The sequence below is a fragment of the Chlamydotis macqueenii genome, chromosome 3 (genome assembly GCF_036417535.1).
Source record: "Chlamydotis macqueenii isolate bChlMac1 chromosome 3, bChlMac1.mat, whole genome shotgun sequence".
Lineage (NCBI taxonomy): Eukaryota > Metazoa > Chordata > Aves > Otidiformes > Otididae > Chlamydotis > Chlamydotis macqueenii.
Window position 1 is genome coordinate 37,120,632 of NC_141558.1, and position 23,844 is coordinate 37,144,475.

The 23,844-nt window shown below is 39.2% G+C and overlaps 1 protein-coding gene across 3 annotated transcripts in view; it reads right to left on the bottom strand.

Annotated features, from left to right (window-relative positions):
* Positions 1-4,605: 4,605 nt before the first annotated feature.
* The window catches only part of IBTK (inhibitor of Bruton tyrosine kinase), a 59,480-nt gene continuing 40,241 nt past the window's right edge, over positions 4,606-23,844 (bottom strand). For 2 of the 3 annotated variants that reach the window (XM_086745756.1, XM_086745757.1), the window contains exons 25-28: positions 23,247-23,405; positions 16,230-16,382; positions 7,880-8,012; positions 4,606-6,399 (exon numbers count right to left, since the gene is read on the bottom strand). In XM_086745756.1, the coding sequence (XP_086601882.1) occupies positions 6,274-6,399; positions 7,880-8,012; positions 16,230-16,382; positions 23,247-23,405 (571 nt within the window). In that variant the 3' untranslated portion in view covers positions 4,606-6,273. The remainder of the gene's footprint in view (positions 6,400-7,879; positions 8,013-16,229; positions 16,383-23,246; positions 23,406-23,844) is intronic. The other variant, XM_086745758.1, reaches the window with a different exon arrangement.

A 23,844-nucleotide genomic window follows, 5' to 3' on the forward strand; every position in this document is an offset into this window, starting at 1 on the left:
GCAAAATAAAAGATGCATAGAAATAGCAGACTTCCAGATTCTCCTTCGGGACATGACAGTGAATTTACTGCTTAACTTTAGACTAACCAGCCACTACCTAGAAGTTGGGTAACAGTTCAAAGTTATTGTACCTCCTAAATATAGTGAGGCTTAATTGTTAACATTTGCAAAGTGGAGAGATAAAGTTCAGATGAAAAGGTTCACTACCGCTCAGTACACACAGATGGAGGGAGGAGATAACACCTTAACTCTGTTTGCTGAAGTGGTGCAATATAATTCAATTCTACAACTGCAAACAAATCAAATGAAGAGGTACGGTAATACACAGACGTGCATGCACACATATTCTCCTTCAGCCCGGATGCTTTGTATTGCTATTTGTGCAATACAAAGATGTGATCCTGAAAAAAACCCCTGCATTCATAGTCTTACAGCTCAATCCCTCCTTCGCAGCATGCATGAAGATGGGCAGTGTGTCTTGTAAACATCTTAAAATACACAGTGGGAAAAGGACTAATGTTCTGCATATTTCTCCCTTCTATTTCAATAGAGGGAGCATACAGAAGGCAAGATAAACAAAAATATCTGTGCACTGCATAAGGAAACCACAAGACAACTTTATGCTTAATGCATTAATTATATATTTTTTTTCCTAATGTAACACCTATTGTTCCAGGTGTTGTGTCACTGGGTAACAAGAGCACAGTTCTCACAATGAAGTGCTGTGCTGCCATCAATGACATTTAGCAGAAGCAACAGGGTCCCCTTCAGAATGGATCTGTAACATTAGACAAAAAACAGCCCTAGAAACTCGGGCACACTGGAAGGCAGCCACAGCTGATGAACCGCGACGACCGGAGACAGCTGAGCAGGAGCAGGTAGCTCGTACTTGCTGTGCAGTTCTCACGACCTCTTCACCTACCGTACGGGGATTACAGCCAGGCTCACGTCGCAGGCATCGCTGCTGTGCTTAAGCAAAGGGCACCTGGCATCCTCCCACCTCAAACTGCATAACCTATGAGACGGGCAGATATTTCCTGGTAGTCAGGGTTCACTGGCTGACAAATGTACGTGACTTATTCCTGCAGAGTTACAGGACAGTGAAACAACTAGATGAAGAAAGAAGACTCATCTTCTACTTTAATGGCACTTAGGTCTGAGAAGACAGAGATCTATAAAGGGTTTACCACTCTGAGAAATTAGTTGAGAATCCAGTCTCAGGAATTGCATTCTCTCTGTCTTCTAAGAATAAACTTTTAAGGGATAAGAAGGAAGGAGAAGGGGGGAAAAAAAAAAAAAAAAAAAAAGCTTGGCTTTCCCCAGCTGTACGTTATTACCTGACGGCAAATGCAGTGGGCCTGTTTAAGTGTGCTCTTGCATCAGTTCTGTTTGGTTGCTTGCGTATCTGTTTTTCATGCATGTGATATTCTCTATGCAAATGAAATAAGAAAAAAAAAAAGCATATTGCCAGGCTTTCAACTGTTTTATTGTCTTTGCTATTTGAAAAGCTCGTGCAAGAAGAATTGACCCCCAATATTAAAACTGCATTGGTCTGTAGAATTGCTTTAAAATACAAAGAACTTATTTGAATCAGGATCAAGGAAAGTGTGATTATCTGTTCTGGACCATCACTTAACTCAGACCATGTGATCTTCCTGGATTGCTTTTCCCCTCAGAACCCTTCGCTGCAGTTGACTGCTCTCCCTGTTCAGATTCCTGCTCTGTGAGAACGCTGATCCTAAAGAAGGGCCTGTTTTTAACCAGATTTTTCCAGTCAGAAGCATCCTCCTAGAAGAGCCACCCAAAGGCAACGCTCTTGCACAAGGCTTATGCATTTGACAAATTGATGGTGTTCCCATAAAAACATTCACTAAGAAGTTGTTAACCTTGAGACATGCAAGTTCAGGCACCTTTGCGTGCTGAGTGTTTCAGCTCTGAACACAGCTGGTGGAGACCCAGCCAAGGCAGGTACTAGAGCCTAGCGAGAACTCCACTGACCAGTCCTCGGGAGCCCACTCCAGGATCCTCACACTCCTTTCACTTGATTGCCGAACACTTTATTGACTGTAACACGAGCTTAGTCATCTAGCATCCACCCTGAGGCCTAATTTCAGGTTTCAGGCTCTAGGTGAAGTCCATACACATCGCATCAAAACAGAAAACTGTTAGCATTTCAGTCACTCGAATTACAGGAAACAAAACATGGTTTAAGCAACACCTTGATAAACTTGGGTAAATTCTTCAAGGCTGACCTACAGAGTAGACTTTCAACTTCTGTTAGTATCATAAATTAGTATTAGTTCCTGCTAATCCTCATCTGAAGCCCTTGCAAAAGCTTGCTTAATTTCTTTTCTCATTTTTTTAAGTGATGAGAGAGAAAAAAAGAAGGAAAAAAAAAAAGACAGGTCATGCTAAAGAAATAGCATTCTACATGTGCTTTGGAGGGGTGGGCAGGCAGGGGAAGGAAGACGAAGGAGGAGGAAAGGAAAAAGAAAAAAAAAAGGCAGAATCTTTGTTGGAAGAATGAAGATAGCTCACTTTAGGGGCAGCTTAATTCCAGATTCTTGTTTGTTCACATCCAGCTCCCTTCCTCCAAGGCAGGGCCTTCAAAGCTCCCAGTGCTGCGGCGCTAGCACAACACAAGTCCAATGCAGGAAGGTACCCAAAAGCTGCTACAAAAATAGGGGACGGGGTTTGAGCAGGAAGTAGTTGCTCGGAAAGGAAAAACTTCGTACGTAGAGTCTGTGTCAGACACCACTCCCCTGCCCAAGAAAAATCTCATCCAAGCCATTACAGGTACTCTGTGACCTTGGAGAATTCCTCTGCTGCACCATTACTAAAAGCTTTTTTTTAATATATATATATTTTATGCATGTGAATTTGTTGGTCTTCCATAATTAGTAAGTATTTTCTCAAGGTTATACACCTAAAACAACACTACAAAAATAGTTCTAGGATCACAAGTATTCCACGTTACTTTAACATTAAAAAAAAAAAAAAAAAAAAAGGCAAGTGCAGGGAAAGCATACAAAATATCAGTGGAACATATCTTTTGCTAGGCAGTACGAAAACCTTTTTCTTCTAGATATCAATGTGAATGATAGCAGAGAGAAGTGTTCAAGACTACATGGTAATTACTCTTTGAACAGCAACACCGTTCCACTGCCGGCTCACAGAACAGATGTAGGCACCCAACTTACCATGGGAACCACCACTGTGAGATCCCAGAAGGCTGGGATCCCAGTTTCAGATCCCACAGTCAGCAGTCAGAGGGATTTCTGTATTCCAGTGCACAACTGGCCAGATATGCCAGGTCCCTTCCCTCTTGGCAGTTCTGAGGTTTGCCACAGCTAGAACCTTGACAGGAGGGACTCACCTTTAGGAGACCTCATTGACGTCTCACTTGACCAGGATGAAGTGCATCAAATTTTAGAAGGAAGAATTTTCCCTTTAGTTAAACCAACAGGCTCTCAGGCAGAATTTTACAGACTTCTTGGAGTACAATGGGAGGAATCCATTCTGAAACCATTTGATACCTTCATTAACCAGTTTCCTGATACTGCCAAGTATCATTTGCCGTTCCCTGATGGCATCACACAAATCAAGGGTTAAGGGTTAAAGTGACTTTATTCCAATATAAATCTTTTAACTTTATAATTAGAACAAGATCTAACAATCCATTGTTCTGTTCAGAGAAGGTTCAGGTGGATCTTACTATGTGTGTAAGCACCTGATGGGGGGGCAGGGAAGAAGATGGAGACAGACTCTTCTCAGTGGTGCCCAGTGTCAGGACAAGAGTCAAGAACGTCAACTGAAATACTGGAAATTCTCTTTAAATATAAAAATGCTTCTTTACTGTGAGGATGGCCAAACACTAGGACAGGTTGCCCAAAGACCTTGTGGAGTTTCTGACCTTGGAGATACTCAAAACCTGAGTGGACAGGGCGTAGAAACCTGCTCTGGCAGAGCCTGCTTAAGCAGGGGAGTCTGGACTGTGCAATCTCCAGAGGTTACTTTCAATCTCAATGATGATGCAATTGTCAAGTCTATAAAAAAAAAAAAAAATACAGACTGACCTCACATTAATACTGGGAAATGATAGTTTTTGATCAAAGGAAAGCATGCAACTGAAGAAAATGTAAAGTTCTACCACTTCCACAGAAAGATGTTTACATCTCTTGATGCAATTGCCTTGTTCAGGATTTTTGTTTGGGTTTTCATGTGCACCATGAGCTATGCCCAGAGTGCATCCAGGGATTTAGAAATTTTTGTTTCTGTTTCCACTATAGTTTGAATTTTTTAAAATATGACATTTTAAAGTCTGTTAATTTCCCTGTTTTAAGGAAGGTAAATAAAAATGGAATCTCTAAATCTACACGGCTTTCTGTGACATATTTTAGCCTTAAGCTGTTCTAACACAGCAGCTTGAAATACGTTCTCAGTTTCAGAAGAGTGCTACACTGATCATTCTTCACTTTGTTTTGTGAATATTAAGTATAACCAGTGACAATCTATAAGCAAACTGTGGCAATGAACTCAGAACTCAAAGGAGTCAAGCTCCTCGGCACTGTGAAAGCATGAATCCTCTCATAATGCCAGAAGGAGGACATTTTAACCAGCATATTCTAATCAATTTGGAAAAAAAAAATCAAAATGCCAATTAGCAACTTTACAATAATTTTATATTTGAGAACAAATTAGGTTCACACTTGGAAAGGTCCATTGCTTTTACAGCCTTTTCTCACTGTACATAAGCTTTAATTCAGAAAGAGAGTTTCAGTTGGCCCTAAGGCCCTGCAGTGCATCAAGCAAAGTACTTAATGCAAGTCTTCTCATCAGTACAGTGAATGAATCACCAGTAGAATTTAAAACAGAATTAAAAGCTACATCTTCCTTCGCCTGTGTAGCTTCAAAATGCCTGCAGTTCTTGTTTCATACACAAAATAAATACTTTTGGATTACTCTATAGTTACCTAAAGCATTGATTGTATATAGACAGCACATAAAAGTATACTAAGTTTGTGTAAATCAAGATTTTACGGTTTATTGCATTTGTTTACAATTTTTGTGGGGGATTTTTTGGTGCAGCTTGACCTGAAATCATTAGACATATCTACATAGGTTTTTTTTTCCAAGATTCAATGCTTTTATCACACAGTGATCAACGCTCTACATTCATCTTCTGTAGCTCTCCCAAGTCCAGTTTTCAAGAGTTCATGAGTACTGATGCTATTGAAAAAGTACAAGTTCAAACACACCTATACAAACAAACTAGACAGAATATTGCAGATAAGGCTACTTTTTTCTTTTTTTTTTTTTTTATATTATATATATAACTTTGTTTCAACCAGGCACAGAGAACTTTGGAACACACAATACTGAAGCCACCTATGATAATCTCTGAAGGTTAGGTTTTGCAAATTCCAGTCGAGCATTAGTCCCTATAGCTTTAACAATGAGTACACAGATCTTTTATTTCTTCAGCACTTCAAGTGAATTGTACCTTACACACAGTAGTTCTAAAACTGTACCATATTTACCAGAATAAGACTACAGATGAGATAATTAAGTGCCACCACGTTCTATTCAACTGTGTGCTTTACTTCACAACAGAGCTGACTGCTTAAAGGCCAGTCTCACAAAAGTGAAAAAACATGCACAACTGAACCGAGAGCAGGCAACGGCAGGGCACTTAGGTACAGCGTAGAGGTTCATCACGGTGCATGACAGTAAAAAGTACTGGCCGCAAAAATCAGAGAACCAGCACTTACACACATAAGGAAAACTGCATTATCAAACTGTACTTTTACAAGAAGTTCAAGCACAAACTTTCTCCAATACTCCCAATTTGCCAGAAAGCTCAGAAGAACATACCCTCCCCCAACTTTAAAGATGTGTAATTTTGCACATTCGATTCCACATTAAATCATAAAATAAGCACTCACTTTTCAGCCACCTGTGAATTTCACAAAAAAATCCTCACAATTTAAGATTCGCAAATGTATTTCCAATCTGCAGCTTCATGTAACGTTACTAATAATATGTCCTGTTAAAGAAACTTGCTCAAAACATACACACCATATATACTGTGGGTAAAGGACATAGTGAACAAATTATTTCCATTCTTGCTAACAAATACCTAGTGATTATGTGCGGTGTTTTAATGCTGATGTTAAAAATTACATGATTCCTGTTCTTCCAGTCCCGTTCTACTTGTAACAAGAATTAGAACTTCAGAAGTGCACGTACAACACGGATGGTGAAGAGTACGAATTAGTGCTTGTTCCACATAGGTGCTGCTATAGGTCCCTGCGGAGCCCTTTCAACAGTCACAAATTCATCAGGGTTGTTAAAAGCTTCATAGTGGATTAATAATTCTTGAATAGCACACTCCTCAATCTGGAAGGAAAACAGAACATGTATGTCAGTGCCAAATCTACATTTACACCAGTAGCACAATTATGAACTGGCTTTACTGGTGCTGAATGCATGTCTGCTACAGACCTCCTAATCAGGATGAAGCAGTAGATGAGGCCTTCTTCAGGCAACTTGAAGAAACCTCATGTACGGTTATGTACGCACTACATAAATGGACAGCAAGACAGACTGAGAACTGGCTGAACTGGTGATCTCAAAGGGTTGTGATCAGTGACACAAAGTCCAGCTAGAAGCCAGTCACTAGCACCAATAATGAGATTGAGACTAGGGCCAGTACTGTTTAACGTCTTCATTAATTACCCACATGATGGGACAGAACACACCCTCAGCAAGGTTGCAGACAATACAATATCAGGAGGAGTGGCTGATACACCAGATGGTTGTGCTGCCATTCAGAGGGATCCAGACAGGCTGGAGGAATGTGCTAACAGGAACTTCATTAAGTTCAGCAAAGGGAAATGCAAAGTCCAGCTCCTGGGAACAATAAACACAAGCACCAGTACACACTGGGGGCTGATGGGCTGGAAAGCAGCTTAGCATAAAATGATCTGGGGTCCTGGTGAACAAGCTGACTATAAGCCAGCAATATCCTCATGTGGCAAAGAAGGGAGACAGCTTCCTGTGCTCTACGAGAGACAGCATAGCCAGAAGATTGAGATAGGTGATCCTTCCCCTCTACTCAGCATTGGCGAGATACATTTGGAGTGCTGGGTCTAATTCTGGACTCCCCAGTACAAAATAGATGTGGATATACTGGAGAGAGTCCAGTGAAGGTACACAAAAATTATTAAAAGCTTGGAGCATCTGACATATGAGGAGATGCTAAGTGCGCTGTGGTTGTTCAGCACAGAGAAGAGACGTCTCAGGGAAATCTTATCAAATGGTAGAAAACTTATCAAACGGTATAAATACCTGATGGGAGAGAGCAAAGACAACTGAGCCAAGCTCTTCTCTGCGGTGCCCAGCGACAGGACAAGTGGCAATGGGCACAGAGTGAAATACAGAAAATTGCATTTAAACGTAAAAAAATTCTTTTTTACTATGAGAGTGGTTAGACACTGGAACAGATTTCCCAAAGATGTCACGCAGTCTCCATTCTTGCAGATATTCAAAAGCTGCCTGGACTTGGCTTTGAGCAACTTGCTCTAACTGACCATGCTCTGAGTAGGGGTTTGGATTAGGCAACTTCCCAGAGGTTCCCTCTAACCTCAACTATTCCCTGATGCTGTGAACATATTAATCATGGGCTCAGCAGTCAATTTGGCTTTAATATAGACCTACTTTATCAAATAGCAATATGAAGTTATTATTAAATTATATTTAATATCATTATTTAAGTGATACATGTATCAATATATAATTAATCCTAAAAAATTATCTCTGAAACGCCCATTGGAAACTCCTTGAGTTACTTCACTGGTACAGTAACTTAGCACTTTACCTGGATCAAAGCCAAAGGTTTTTCTCTGCTCCTAATAAGAGCAGCTTCTTGCTGAAGTTCTTCCTCTACAATAGCTGAAAACATGACAGGTGCTGTCACAGGAGAGCTAGTTGGTGATGCTGCTAACCAAGGACTGTAAAAAAAAAAAAAAAAACCAAAAAAAACAACCCACAAATTACATTATGAGGCAACATCAAGAACAAGGTCAGCACAACAGAGAAAACAAGCTCCAGAACCTAAGCCACTGTCAAACTTATGACACTCCAGCTGTGGAGAATACAGAACATGGTCTTCCAGACCTGGGCTACTTCTAGCCATGTACCTGGAAAAGGGTAGGAAAGGAGAGTGGAAGTCACTGACAGAGCATTCTCCTAAATCATACTGTGAAGTACAAATTTACAATAGACAATTACAAATTTGTAGGGTTTTTCCAGGAGAAAGGCATTAGGATGTAATGTTGAATTTATCTTTTAAGTGTGATGCTGTGACTAGAGGAGACACCGATGCTCATTTCTGACTACCAGAACTTAATGCATTTTCTGCTTGGGCGTTAATTCTGGCATTTCCTAACATTTGAGCATTTGAACAAAGCTGCCTTAAAATGTCTTTTTTTTTTTTTTTTTTACATATAAAAGAGTCAACTGAGTTATGCACTGAAATCATTAACTATAAATGTTTGCAATAAATATGAAAAATATGGCTTCAATGTTAAAAAAACTAAACAACTTTATAGTATTCAAATTAAGCATTTCATGTGAAAGAACCAGTGCTACAATAGCACTAATAAATTATTTCCTCAAGTATAAGCCCAGAAATTATGGAATTTCAGTACATATCCTGCAACCATCTCCTACATTCATAAGAATAGCACAGAACTAGAATTAAGAGAATTGAAAAAAAAATCCTGAAATATGAATAGAGTTCCCAAAAGGAAGATATTTTAATCAGTTGCAAAATGTTAACCTCTCAACAAAAAGAGGTTAAATTGGTATATTCTATGCCTTAAGAAATAAATAGATTTGTCAGGAAAAAAAAAAAAAAAATCTACAACAGTAGGAAGAGAGGCATCTATTCTCATTATTCAATACCTATCTTCAGCAACTTTTGTGATTTCCAAAACTCTAAAAAATTGTTACAGCATACTATGAAAGGCTTTTTCGAATTATTCTACGGCATTGTAAAAAAACTCTAAGGGTGTTGGTATTTCAATAAATCACTCTCAATTTTCTTTAAGGCTTTGGTAAGCGGCCACAAACTCTTGGAAAAGAGGAAATATCTATAGAAAGCTAAGAGAATTCCAGTAACTGTTAAGTTCTCTGCCTGGAATATTTTCCCCAGAACACAATTCCAAGGACAACAAGAATCATTGTTCCTACTGCTAAGCGATGAGGGCAAGATCTCAAAGAATCTGAAATACAACATCCATCATCAAAAATGACATTTAAATGAACTATACCTAGCTTTTTGTCATGAAACATAATTTTGCCCACTGAACAGACAACTACTCAAAGAACAGAATAAACGCAAATTTAACTGCTCAGGGAAAAAAAATATATATGTATTTGCAGCAACAGCTGCCAGGGCATAATACTGGACTTCAAAAGAGGCTTTCTATAGTGTCACTCCCTTGAATCAAACCCAGGAGATGTTAGTAAAGACGATCCTTCTCCTCCATTTTCAGTAACGGTAATCGTATCAGACACTGACAGAACAGCCAGCAGTATACTGTGTGGAGAAGAAACAAAAAAGGTGTGGTACTCTCCAAACTGGATGTTTCCAGATAACCACTATTGCAGAGCTTTGGAAGAACTGACACATGAAACAACAGCTCCATGGCAAGAATGGTCAAATCTGCTGTACCATTCTCCAGACTGAGTATCAATATAGCTGCAGTTACTTTATTTTGACCTCATTAATATGCAATGCTTTTTTACAGGTGTTGAAGAATAGTTAAAAATGGAATAAAGGTAGAAAAAACAGTTTCTTGTAATTTTTTTTCCACTTTCTATTTGGTAAAAGAAAACCAATGGCACTTTAGAGAATCCTGTTTTATTTATGAAAAGTATCAGGTCATGCCAGCTAGGTGTGATAAATGAACGTGGGAATTCTGTAAGATACTGAGACAATGGTCACATAACTTTAAATTTTTTTTTTAAACCAGTTTCTCATATCTCTCCTACCTAGCTAATTCCTTACTCACTTTACAGTTTGGTTAATCGTTATTTCAGAGAATAAGTTAACTAAAAGAAATATATCTATCTAAGTTAATGTTGTTGGACACAATAAGCAGCAAAGCTCAAACCAGCAGACAATATGAAGAGATGCTATTAATTTAGCAAAGGATAAAAATAAACAGTAGGGCTGTGGTATAAAGCAACAGGAAACAGAATTCAGAAGTACGAAACAAAAGACTCCGTGAAGTAAAGTCTGTAGCAGTAGCTATAGGCTGGGAGTTTTTCAGCTTGAAGAGAAAAAAAAAGAATCTAGGTTGTACTGATAATGGTAATGAAACAGAAGTATGTGAGTGGGGAAAAAAAAAAAAATGTTGCTTCCATTTGAAAAAATACTTTTGCCAACATATACCACACTGGACAAAGCTTATTTGGATGAGCTTTCAGTTTTGGTCTTAGGTTCAAGGAAGAATAATCTAAGTCACAGATACAGAGAAGAATAACTGATACTGAATCTTCCACTGATCATCTTCTGAGAGAAGACTAAAAATTAGCTCTAACCTTGCAAAGGAAAGAATGAGAAAGAATGATCATACTTCAGATGGACAGTATTTGGACTAATTTCTGATATACAAGAAGAGCCTCATCCAAACAAAAAAACCAAAACCAGATCATTTCGATGTGCCTGAAGTGAAGCAAGCATGGTAGAAGCTTGGCAGGAATGAAGAGGTAACTCTAGATGGACTTCAAATTCAAAAAGGACACACATAAACAGTGGAAGCAGGGACAGTCTACACCAGAGGAAAACAGAAATATCACTTCTGTGTACAGGGACAGAGTTGTAAGAGTCCATGCTCAGCTGGAGCTGAAACAACTGAGGCATGTGCAGGACATAAAAGAAGGGCTTCCATGTTATCAAGAAAAACAAATCAACCAACCACAGAGGTTTCCTGACGACTAGAAAAAGCTCGACATTATACCCATTTTCAAGAAGGAGGACATAGGGAACTACAGACTGATCAGTCTCACCTCAGTCCTGGTGAAGGTTGCAGAGCAAATCCTTCCGGAAGTAATTTCTGAGTACAGGTGGGACAAGAAGATGACTGGGAACAGCCAGCATGGATTTATGACACAAGGCAAATTGTGTCTGGCCAACCTGATTGCCTTCTGTGATAGGATGACAGGCTCTGCAGACAACCAGAGAGTAGTAGATACCATGTTCTCTGGCATCAGCAAGGCCTTTTGACATGTTCTGTTACCGTATTCTTACACTCAGTCTGAAAAATATGGACTGAGTAAATGGACTACAAGATGGGCAGAAAATAGGCTGGACTGAAGGTCTTCAGGGGTTGTGGATTAGCTGTACAAAGTCAAAATGGAAACCAAGTACTAGTGGTGGTCCTCAGGGACTGACTCTGGGAACAATCCCATTTAGCATCTTTGGCAGGACAGAGTGCCCTCTCAGTAAGGCCACAAACAGATGGGGAAAGGGTGCAGCAGTCCATGTTCTGAATGCCAGGCTGGCGAAATGGGCAAATGAGAACTCATTAATTTCAAAGGCAAGTGCAAAGTCCTGTATTTGGAAGTGAACAGCCCCATGCAGCAGTACAGGACGGGGGCTGACTGGCTAGAAAGCAGCTCTGCAGAGAAGGACCTTCAGAGTCCTGGCTGGTAGCAAGTCAGAGGTGAATGGGCACGTGCCCGCAAGGCAGACAACCGCACATGGGGCTGTAATAGCCAGAGTGTAGCCAGGTAGTAAAATTAAATTACTCTTCCTCTCTATGTATTTATTAGTCTACATACAGAGTATCATATCCAGTTTGGGCTCCTCAATAGAAGAAGGATGCTGTCAGGCTGGAACAAGTTCAGTGGAGGGCCATCAAGATTAGCGGCTGAAGCATATGACTGGAAGAACTGCACTTTGTTAATCCTAAAAGAAGACGGCAAAGGGGAGATCTCATTGCTGCCTTCAACTACCGAACTGGAGGGCAGAGAAAAGATACAGCAAGAGTCTTCTTAGAGGTGCACAGTGATAGAATAAGAAGCAATATACACAAGCTGCAAAAAAGGAAAACCATATTAGATATAAGGAAAAAAAAAAAAAATCCCACTATGAGGATGATCATACACTGAAACACAGTGTCCAGAAAGGTGGGGGTATCGTCAAACTTGGAAGCAGTCACAGCTCAATCGGACCAGGCCCGGAACAACGTGATCTACTCAGACCTATTTTGAGCAGGAGGTTGAGCGGGAGGCAGAGAATCTGAATTATTCTATAATTTCAACAGCAGGGGCCTACTTTTTAGCTGAAGTCTAGATAAATCAGCTTCCAGCTTTTACTGAACTTAAGAAAGATGATAACATAATAAAGAGCAGGAAAGAACTGGAGAAAAGGAAGGAAGGAGAAGAGGAGATAAAGGCAATTTTTGGTTGTTGGTTTGATAAGTAAGAACATGTCTGTGCAATTTACTAAATGCCTTTATTCTGGTGTCATCTCTCAACTTTATTTCTTGTTCCACCTGCTTTAATAATGCTCACCTTCCTGCACATCTGACAGTAACCAACACCTATCCAGCCCATTTGACAGCTACACTCCTCTTCTCACTTACAATCAAAAGAACTCACAGAACTACCATAAAGGAATCCAAGTAGACTGTTATACCTAACAAACCGGTTTCAGTATAGGTAAGTTTTTTCCAGAGTAAGACTTCTAAACAAACAAACCAACCAAAAATTCAAACAACCACCAAAAAAAACACAGCAAAAATTTCCCAAAACTGGAATTAAGAGTTCCAGTGTCACAGCACACTCTAGTGATCGATTAAAAGATGAGTTTAAATACCTGTGTCATCTCCCTCCATTTAAATGTGGCTTTAAAACGTAGGAAGTAGTTCAGATATTTTGAAGCTGTTTGTACATACGTACATCTGTGGTTTTTGCTAGCAAGACACTCAGTCCAGATATTAAATCAACTGCAGATATTTCAACATGCCAGATTAATTCCTCAGCTGGCATCAAAATAACTAGGAGAAATGGAACAGACAGGAAATGGGAAGCTAGCATGTACAGAAAAATGAAAAAAAGCCTCAAAAATATAGAACTTGGAAATCTTGAAAACTAAAGACTGATGCAGAGACATAAGTGGTTCTGCATGGACACAGACCAGCCAAGTATCATCAGTACTGAACCAACCTGATTAACTCAGTTGGCTGAACTTGCCACGACTCCTGCACAGCCACCAAGATGTCCCAGCATTCAACTCCCCAGTATTTCTTGAGGATTTGTTCACTTGAAGCTCATTCAGGTCTGGTGCCTCCCTGATCTAATGACTGCTCTCAGAAAAGGAACACAAAGCCTGGTCTCCTGCAGAACCTCTTGGGTTTTGCTGTAGCATTTGAGTCATGTACTACTTATTAGCTCATTATTAGCCATGCCAGAACTAGGCCATTCCCATGCGAAGCCACAAAGACTTGTTTCCACTAAGACTCTTCACTGCTCCCTGGAGTAACACCGTGAAGACAACTCAGGCTGCCACAACAAAGTTAAGTCATGTCAGGCCTATGCTTTTAGCCTGGGTTATGAGCTACACATGCACAGCTGCACAGTGTAACTCCCAAGGCTGAGCTGTCCCTGGAAACAATGCAGCCACATCCACAGAGCCCGGTTTTTGGGCTGATCTGCCTCTGGATTGAATCCAGTTCACATCTCCACATTTATCTACAGAAAATTTCTGGTTTGCGTAAATTGGAAGGTGACAGTATATGGAAGAGTATTCATGTAACCAACAAAAAACGGTAATCTGGAGACTTAAGAAATGTCAATTTAATTACTGCACAGTTTATCCAAAGAAAAGAGACCAAAGCAGGAACAGTAGCCATGCAAGTATCTTCAGTTTCACATCAGTGAGTCTGACAGCAACAGATGAGGATTACTTATGCTCTACACAGATGTAATTTATTTTCCTTAAAAAGGAATAGCTAAGGGTGTGGATAATTAATCTTCACAGAAATAGCCCTTAAACACTTCAGGCAAAAATCAGAGCCTACTGTGACAGGAACTGTACAGTCAAAGAATAAAATTACCTCAAACTAGAAACTCAATTCCTAACTTCCAGGCGGATGAACTAGTCACCTAGGCTCTTTATACCTAATAGAGGGAAATAAGCATCTTCAGATACAATTTGAAACAACCCGAAATGGCTCTGGAAGTGCCATCTTTTCCAACTGATTATAATCAATCTAGTCATCTAGGCTCCCACTAGCTTAATGTACCATTTTCAGACAGCTAACGTATTAGGCCTGGATTCATCTCAAATAATTCACTTTGCGAGCACGCAGACTGGCCAGACTGCACAGGCTAGACAGAGCAATGCAAAAGAAAAATAAATTTATGCAGACCAGAGTAGGTGTGAGAAAGCTAATAATAGTATCCAGCGCAAATTCCCTTATCACCAGCCCTTGCCATCTCCCATATAATGAGTTTTATTATTTTGCCAGTAACTAAATGATACCTGGTTTTCTGTAGATTTGTGCTTCATGTCCCTACATCTCCACTCACCACAATAACTTCAGCTTTGTCCTCTGCTCCTGAAGAACGCCCAACTGACACACACACTCTCCAAATCCCTCCTACCTCTCTCCTCTAACACCATCCCACACATAGTGTTCCTATATTTCTACCCTCATTTTCTTCTTTATCTACCAGTAGAATACATACTACTTCTGGCTTAGGGAAACACCAGTGTCCATAAAAGCTGAGCAACCAAGACAGAGGCCCGGCAGAACTTTATTTTCCTTATGGAGGGCATGGAACAGGAGTTTACAAGAAAAACTGCGAGGTAATGGGTGTCAGGGCTCCCTGTGCACCAACAGGCTCTGCAAACTCTTTTCCCTCAGCGCAGCTGTGTAAACTTGAGTCAGGCTGCTAGAGTTGAGTTGTAACAAAGAGCTATGCAAAGGCTCACAAGGGCTCCTCCTCTTTACTCAGGAGCAGCATTTAAGCTCAGTCCCTCAGTCTTAGGCCTTTCTTAAGCTATGCTGCAGCTACGCCAAAGCCCAGCCATGCTGTTTGTGACTCTGACTTGACTTGCAGGTTTGACCTCAACTCTGCCTCATCCCAACAGAGCTGTCTGTCATCACTGACTGTGGCTCACCCTGGTTTCCGTCACGGAGACTGCCCTGCTCACCTCACTGCAGCACAGTAGGGCTGTGCCCTTGCCAGGAAGGCCACCTCCCAGCCAGTCCTGCTGTCACCCTTGGCTCCCTTAACACCGTGGGGCTGCTGGCCTGCGCTGCTTCCAGGTGGCGGGTGGGGAAGTCTGTAAGATTTTCAGGCCCTCGGTCTCGTATGTATAAATGAAATGTATTGCATTCAAAAGTTACTGCTGACAGGGGGAAGAGACACAGGTGGGTGGGCAACTCAGTCATACAGATCTTCAGGAATAAGGCTGAGATTTCTTTCCTCAGCTTACACAATTATTTTAACCCAAAATAGAGATTTTATTAGACGTAGCAAGAGGATGCTAAAAGACTGAAGAACAATATTGTCCAATAGCTAGAAATACAAATCACACACACCTCAGAATAAGTTATTTTTGACCTTAGAATTATAGTCCCCCAGTAATTATAATACACGGACAGAACCAATGCATCAATATCTTTGTAAATCCTCTTAATCCATGAAAAACTGCACCTAAACAATTAAGTCAATTTACAAGAAAACTCAGATTAGGAAATGCCAGAACTGTGTTTGAATAAACTGATTTAATCTACTCAGTGGTTACACAGAAACACTCCGAAACAAATTCTGTTTCATGCATGCCATATCTGAATGCTAAAGAATACCTAATTTCTACAGAAGTTAGAAAATATAGGTTCATAGTTTTTATACGTACATATATATACAATCGTGTACACACACTCTCATGTGTCCGTATATATGAACACAAACACTTCGAACATCAAACAAAATATTAGCAGTGGTATTAAATTGCTTTAGTCTTTAAGTTTCCTAGCCGTAAGAGTATTCTGTTTATAAAATCCTATTAACAGAACTGTTAAAAGAATGTTTACAGGGTTTTTTTCATGACAATTTTATCCTTTCTCGTTTCAGCAGATTTAAACAGGTTACTGTGGTTCTCGTATAATGGTTGATCAATTAGGAAAAGACGGCTCTCTTACCTTACGGTGTTTTGGACTGATGAATCCTCAGTTCCTTTATATCCAGCTCTTTTGACACCAGTAGCAGGTGAATTATTTGCACTCATACATTTTTCTTCTTCCATTACAAGATCACGGAATGACTTTGGCAAAGCAGAATGTAATGAAGATGACCTTGAGAGGGTGAGGGGGAACACAAAACCACAACTTATTTTATATTTGTACTTTCCAATACTCCATATTGCTCCACGATTCAGAGAGCAAAGAGGGCCTTTTCAGTTACTAAAAATAAAAACACAATATTACTTAGCTTTTCTATCTCACCATTATGCCTGCTAGACTCCATTTGCTAAAACAAGTCATGTTGGGTTAAATAGGTAAATAGAAAAAAAAAATATCTATGAGAATAGAACATGCCAGTAGTAGGGAAATTTCATTAGAAGGGAAAAAAAAACCAACCAACCAAAAAAAAACCAAAAACACAAACAAATAAACCCAACAAACTCAAAAACCATTTCTCCATCTATACTCTTCCTAATCCATTCTCTTAAAAAGTAATTTTATTTTCAAAGACACCTTGTTTTAGACAAGCTGTACTTTTTCTAACAGTATTATTCCTTGAAAAGTATTCTCATAAATCACACAATGATCTAGCACTTTCTTTCTCATACTGTTAGTTTACCACCATGAAAGTTAAGTATAGCTGATCTTCATTCCCCAAGATTTTGAATGAGTTACTCATACCTGCTGGAGGCTCTATACATCACATAATCCACAGTGAAATTCATAAAACTGATATGCTTTGTTTCCTTTTATTTGCCCAAGTACAATGTGCACTGTTACTGAAGTAGAGCCTGCATATTATCTTTCAAAAATAAATCAGTATGAAAATACAGCAATTTAGCATCATAGCTATTCTGAACACTTTCTGATCCAAAAGCCTTTTTAATTACAGAATTCAAGGTAGTTACCACTAGTCTTTCCTTTATCCATCAAGACTTTGGAATTAATTCTTCATACATTTGCTTACACGTAACTTTAGTAAGCATAGCACTCCCACTCATCCTCAAATATACAAAATATATATTGGAAGAATAGCTCTGCTCATTATCTACTCAAAGAAGTAAAAGATCAATTACAAACACTACTGAAGTAAAATAAGCTTTTTATACAGTGCTAACTGTTCATGCAGCTGCCATAACAAGGGAAACATTTGAAGCCACCCAAGACTTTCAAACTAGGTCTATGTGGTACACAATTTAAGATAAAAAACATGAGGGAATTAAAACATTGCAACATTGTAGCGGAAATCTTACAACAAAAGCATCTGAAAGTTATATATGATGTCTGAACTCCGTGCTAGACAATCAAGCTTAAATTTAGGGGTTTTGTTGTTGTTTTCTTTTTTTCTTTTTTTTTTTTATTTTTTAATACTGGATGAGCAGCACAGAAGGCACAGAAAGCAGAATGGGAAGCTCCACATACAGGGGCTCAGAGTCATTTTGCACATCTTCTGTTCCTACCACCAGCTGGCACACAAGTCTGGGCAAGTGAAGTATTTGACGGGAACTTCTCCCAGCTTAGTATACTGAGTAGGCAAATTGTTCCCTTGGGATCTCCTGTCACAGAAGCTGCTTCTGCTACTAACAATTTAAGCTGCCTACCCATTTTAATGAAAATTTTGTACTGCAATCAAACTCACTTGCAACACAGCACCACTCTCCTCCCCCAAAAAAACCCAAAACAACACCCCCCCAAAAAAGCCAACTATGCATCATTCTCAATTTGTGAACAATTACCAGTGACTTAAAATGGTCTGGCTTAAACTGGTACACACTTTCCTAGCAGTAGCAACTCTAAATTTCAGCTTGTTGTGCCTAATACATTGTCATTTCTATGTAATTTGTAGTATTAGAAAAACTAATTTATACATCTTTTTTTAAAAAGTGGAATATGACTAAGTTCCTCTAAAGTGTAACTGCAAAACATCAAAGCATGAAGTTCCAAAACAGCTGGTGATGTTTCAGTATAGGCTGGAATAGTGACAAACTGACAATCTAGACATTAAAATACATAATTGTTAATCCTCAAGAGAGACTTCAAATTTCTTTATGCCTCCACTCTTGAAAAGCCATAGGCTCTCCTAAGCTTAAAAAATTCAAAACAAATAAACAACCACCCTCTCCTTTGATCAAAGTAGGTCTGGAGGACTAATAAAGTTGGTATTCTTCCTGCATGACACACTCGCAAAGTATTACTAGTGTGATTTCCTCCCCCTGCCCCCTTCTAATTTCCACTTTTCTTCAAAGGAGGAAACATAGGTTTGTGCCCCAAAAACTATGAAACTGGAGGTTTCTTTTGATGGAAAAGGTAGGACATTGTGTATGACAGACTCTGTCTTTTAGTCGACCAAAAAAGTGCTGGAAGGTCCCACACCCTTCTGGCATGTGTGCTCACTGCACATCCAAGATGAATATCTTATTTCATTGGAACATAAGTTCTATGGCGTCAACTATATTGCAGGCGTGGAAAGCTCAATCTATTGCCAAATGCACTCTAAGAGTCCGTTGTGAATTTATAGAATATAACTTTGCAAATGCAATATTGGAGCAGATGAGTAACAGCATTCTACCTTAACATGGAAAAATACTTTGAACAACTAGCAGGGACAAACAAATAGTAGATGACTTGCCTAAAGCAGCTTAAAGTTTATTCAACAAATGCTCTTGTCCCACAGCTAGGCATAATTTTAAATATTCATATACCTCCCACTGGTTCTTTACTTGAACTCTTGCGCTGTCAGCATTTTCCAGATCAGCAGCCAGAGGAACGTACAGAATCATGCGTGGTGACCACATGAGCGTTAGACTGGATTCCATCCTCCTGAAGTATACCCTAGCCTTTTCACTTGAGATGGTTTGTGTAACATAGTAGAGCTCAGCTACTTTCAAAAACTGTTTAATCAGAACCTTAAGGGCATAATATATTTTCTAGAGACAGTTTATCTAAGTATATTCAAAAATCAGTCCATACTTGCTTGTTAAATGTAAGGAACAGTTCATAGGCAGTTGGTAGTTTAAAATTAAATAACACCCAATAAGTAAAGAACTATCTATCAGAGAGTGGATGAATAGCACGAATAGTCAAAGCTTTTCAGACATCAGATCAAGTAAGTCATGCCCTATATTTTTATAGGCCTTTTCATAGAATCATTTATGTTGGATAAGATCAAGTCCAACCATTTTATCAGAGCTTCTCTTAATGTCTTATTTCCTGTATTAAGAAGTAAATAATTTAACTAGAAGCATCTAGCTTATGTTCTTAAGTCAATCAGTACAAATACTTCTGAAGACTCATTTATCTTACACTGAAAAACAGGACTTCAGGAACAAATAAAAAGCTTTGTTGTATTTAAAAATTACATATGAAGGAGAGAAGGGAAAGATCATGCTAAAAAAAAAAAAAAAAAAAAAACGACAGATGTCTTATACAAATATCTTCCTGCAGAGGAGTCGTCACAGCCCCTTTCCTTGCTATCCAAAGTCTGTCAGACACAAGTATATAAAATTGCAGCTTGAAAATGGCTAGTAAAACAAAAAAGGAAATTAACTGATGATATTTAGGATGACTGGTTGAAAATACCCATGAAATGCCTATACCACTAACATTAGCCCAAGCCATGGCATGGCAGGTCTGGGGAAGGTCTTTTTAAGACTCCTGGGAAGACCCACTTGTGACCGCTGATCACAGAAAGGCCCCTGACTTTGCTGAGTGCCTGAGGAAAAGGATTGATTCATGCAGGCCCCAGTCCACCTCAATAGCAGCACCTCTTACCAGCTGCAGCTGTTCTCCCACATCAGCATGGACACACCTCTGAGTCACCTATTGGGTAGTGCACAAGAGTATGGTTCCCTCAGTGACACTGAGTCACTGACAGGTAGAAAGGTGGTGGGTTTGTAACAGCATGTGAACTGGAGTGCGAATGAGGCCATGTGATTTGTGTATATAAGACTGTACATCACTACTGTAGAAGTTAGGTTACATATAATTTATGCATAATTATAACATTAGTATCACAGAATCATAGAATCATTTCAGTTGGAAAAGACCTCCAAGATCATCAAGTCCAACCATCAACCCACACCACCATGCCTACTAAACAACGTCCTGAAGTGCCAGGTCTACACGTCTTTTGAACACCTCCAGGGATGGCGACTCCACCACTCCTCTGGACAGCCTGTTCCAATGCTTGACCACTCTTTCAGTAAAGAAATTTTCCCTAATATCCAACCAAAACCTCCCCTGCCAGTACTTGAGGCCATTTCCTCTCATCCTATCACTAGTTGCTTGGGAGAAGAGACCAACACTCACCTGAGTTAATTACTGAGCATAACTCAGTATCTCCCATGTCAGTCACCATCTGATTCAACCATCAGTCTCTCCCAGTAAATTTTAAGCCTCATAGCTGTAACGGTCCTGTGACACCTCCATTAGCTAAGCCAAATAACTAACTTGCTGCCTGACCTGCAGTAGGATCTGTGCAAAGCAGGTAGCAAGTTCTTTGGAGCTTGTGAGAGGATCAACGTTAAGGATTCTGAAATTCATCCTCTCAAGAGAATTCAGAAGATAAACCTTGCAAACCTTGTTTCTCCTACTGTGAAGGTCCCAATTACAGTTCAGAGGTCAGGTAGAGTCTGAATCCTTAGGTGCAAAGCAACTTATTCTATTTCCTCTTTAAAACAAAATTCTGAGCTTTGCCTGGTGTTTATCAGAATAACTTTTAGGGGCTGAGGGAGTAAATTTTGGTAATAGGTGTACATGGTTGAAAACAAATTGAGAAACAGATACTTAAATCCTGCTTGTATAAATCAAAACAAAATAATTCAATTTTTCTTAGATTCACTTCAAATATTGTGTGCCAGATATTTTTAAAACCAGGTCATCTTAGGCAGTTCATTTTGGTAAATAACTATTGCAGTAATACACCTCTATAGCTTGTAAGCTGGACACTAGAAATACACGGCATAACTATTTTTTAGTTATCATCAACCCATGATATACAATGTCTACAGAGAAGATTCCTTGTCCCCACTTTCACTGACCCTTGTAGAAACCCTAGCCATCACTGTTAGAATCACTACTTGAAGGACATGTCATGCCACACTACCTTGAATAAACCAAACAACTAGCCATTTCAGATCAGACTGACATGATCCTTGACAGGCCCTTTAAAATACTAAAGCCCTTTCAACCATAAGGCTGAATGTACTGCATGGTGCCCACTAGAGAAGCAAAGCTTGTTCTGGTGTCATAACTGGAAATAGAATATAACTTTAGAATCAATTATTATCTGATTTATAATGCATGATTTTGGGATTATTACAACATACTCTCACAGTTTTTTCCTATATGTTACTGAAATATATTCTGAACATCAGCTCTATTTTACCATTGGTTTGTTCTGGGATAGTGCTGTTATGACTATGGTCTTAAACTAAGAAATTCCATGCTAACAGACCTATGTGGAATCTCAAATCAATCTAAAGGCACTTCAAATTCAAGGTGCTGATCATAATAGCATCCATCCAAAAAAAAAAAAAAAAAAAAAAAAAAAAAAAGAAAGATGAGGTAACAGGCACATGAAATGGAGCAGAGAAACAAGCAGTTCTAGATATCAGCCTAAACCTTTTGACACAGAACGCCTCTCAGAAAGCAACTACCACCAGGAAGCAGCCTACCTTTTCCTCAGCCAGCTAGTGATGTGATTTTTTTTTTCTCTCTCCATACACTCATTAAATAGCTAACAGGCTAGATGTCTGTTTTGAACTTACAGGAGCACAGCAGAAGGGCAGATTCCAGCAGATGCTTACTACTCTTATATCTGAAAGGAGCAATCAAGTCATATAAAGGATCAAAATAAAGAGAGCCAAAAGACATAAGAGGGAGATGGCTCTAATTGTGTAAAATAAACCTATCCTTTGAAAGAGACACTCCTATTTTACTTTGAAATATACTACTACAATACCATTTAAAACAGCTAAATTGTCTAAAAAACACTTCATTTAAAATAGATGACGAGGTGGGTACGCAATAAGCTTTGTTCCCACTGAAGCACAAACCCGTACGCTCTAGAGAGAGGAAACTGACTCACAATTCTTATAGAGTACCAGTACAGAAGCAAGCTGCAATAAAAGTCTAGACCTTCCGGAACAGGGAAAGGGTAAGAACTGCCCAACATTTATCTCAAGAGGATGCACATAGGTATTTATTCTGTAGCAATTAAACACATCAAATTTACACAGCTTGCAACTTCTACAGTTATACCTTTATGCTTTCATCCAATACCAGCAGATGTCAAGAACAAAGCACTAATTGGGCTAGCACCTCATTGTTGTAAACATAGCTCACTGAACAGATGAGAAACCATTTCTGTATTTGATACAGTGATACTAACTTGAACACTTAAATTGTGTGTAATCAGCATTAAAAGTCATTTAAAACCCATTATCCATCCTTCCACCATAAGAACTCTTAGTAGCATCCATCACTCCCTCCAGCTCCCAGACAACTTTGTTACCCATAATTACGGTCTATTTTTGCTCTACTCCAAAGTCACTCTAGCCCTTTCCCCTAGAAAGGGCTAACATTTTTCTTTATGTATTTTACAGAAGAAAAACAGCATCTGTAATGGTTTTCAATAACCTCTTCCTAAGTTTGAGGGCTTGTGCTCAACCTTTTTGTATGCTTCACTTTGATACCATCTGCTAATACCACATCACACACAGGCAGGAACCAGATGGGATGCAGTCTTCTGACTCACTAAAGCAAAATTTCAAAGAACTGTTAAACTGCAGCCATTGCATTTCCCTGCCCCCTTTGAATTTCTAGATTACTACCAAATGTAGATACAAATAGTTCAGTGCTAGTCTTTTTAATGAACAGAAACTTGGCCATTTTTATTTAAGAAATGACTTCTAAGAGACTATTCAATGTAAAAACTCACTAAAGAAAGAGAGTTATATTTGACTTGTAACATACCATGCATTCCCTAACTTTGCAACTTTTGTAGGTGGGGGTGGTGTAGCTATTAAGGTAGTAGGCTCCGTGCTGCTAGTTACCGATCCATTATCTTTTGCTGCCAGGGCAATCATTTTCCTTTGCTTCTGAGAAAGCTTGATTCCATGAGAGGCCATTCTGCTGTGAATTGATATTGCAAAGAAAGAAGATATAAGATCAGTGTCCTTTGAGATTATTTGTCTTTAATCTTGCAAATTAAACTCAGAAATACTTCTTTCCTAGACCAAAATACTTTGTCTAGAGTGCCATAAGGGGAGTATAGGTGGCGGTTGGATGCCTGGGGAGCAAAAGGAGGATCAATGAGTATCAGGAGTGACAGAAAGAAAAGCATCATAAAACTGTTCTCCACACAGATGTCTACAAACAAAAATATGCAGAGTAGGAATCAAGTCTCCAAAAGAGATGGACTATCAACCAGATGAAGACTATTTTATAATTTAGTGACTTTTCAGAGACTGTCAGAAGCTTAGCTCCCTTAAAGCAAAAATATTAATACATAAGAAATGTACACAACAGCATATAGCCATTTTTTTCTATTTGTAATAACTTGTTTTCTAAG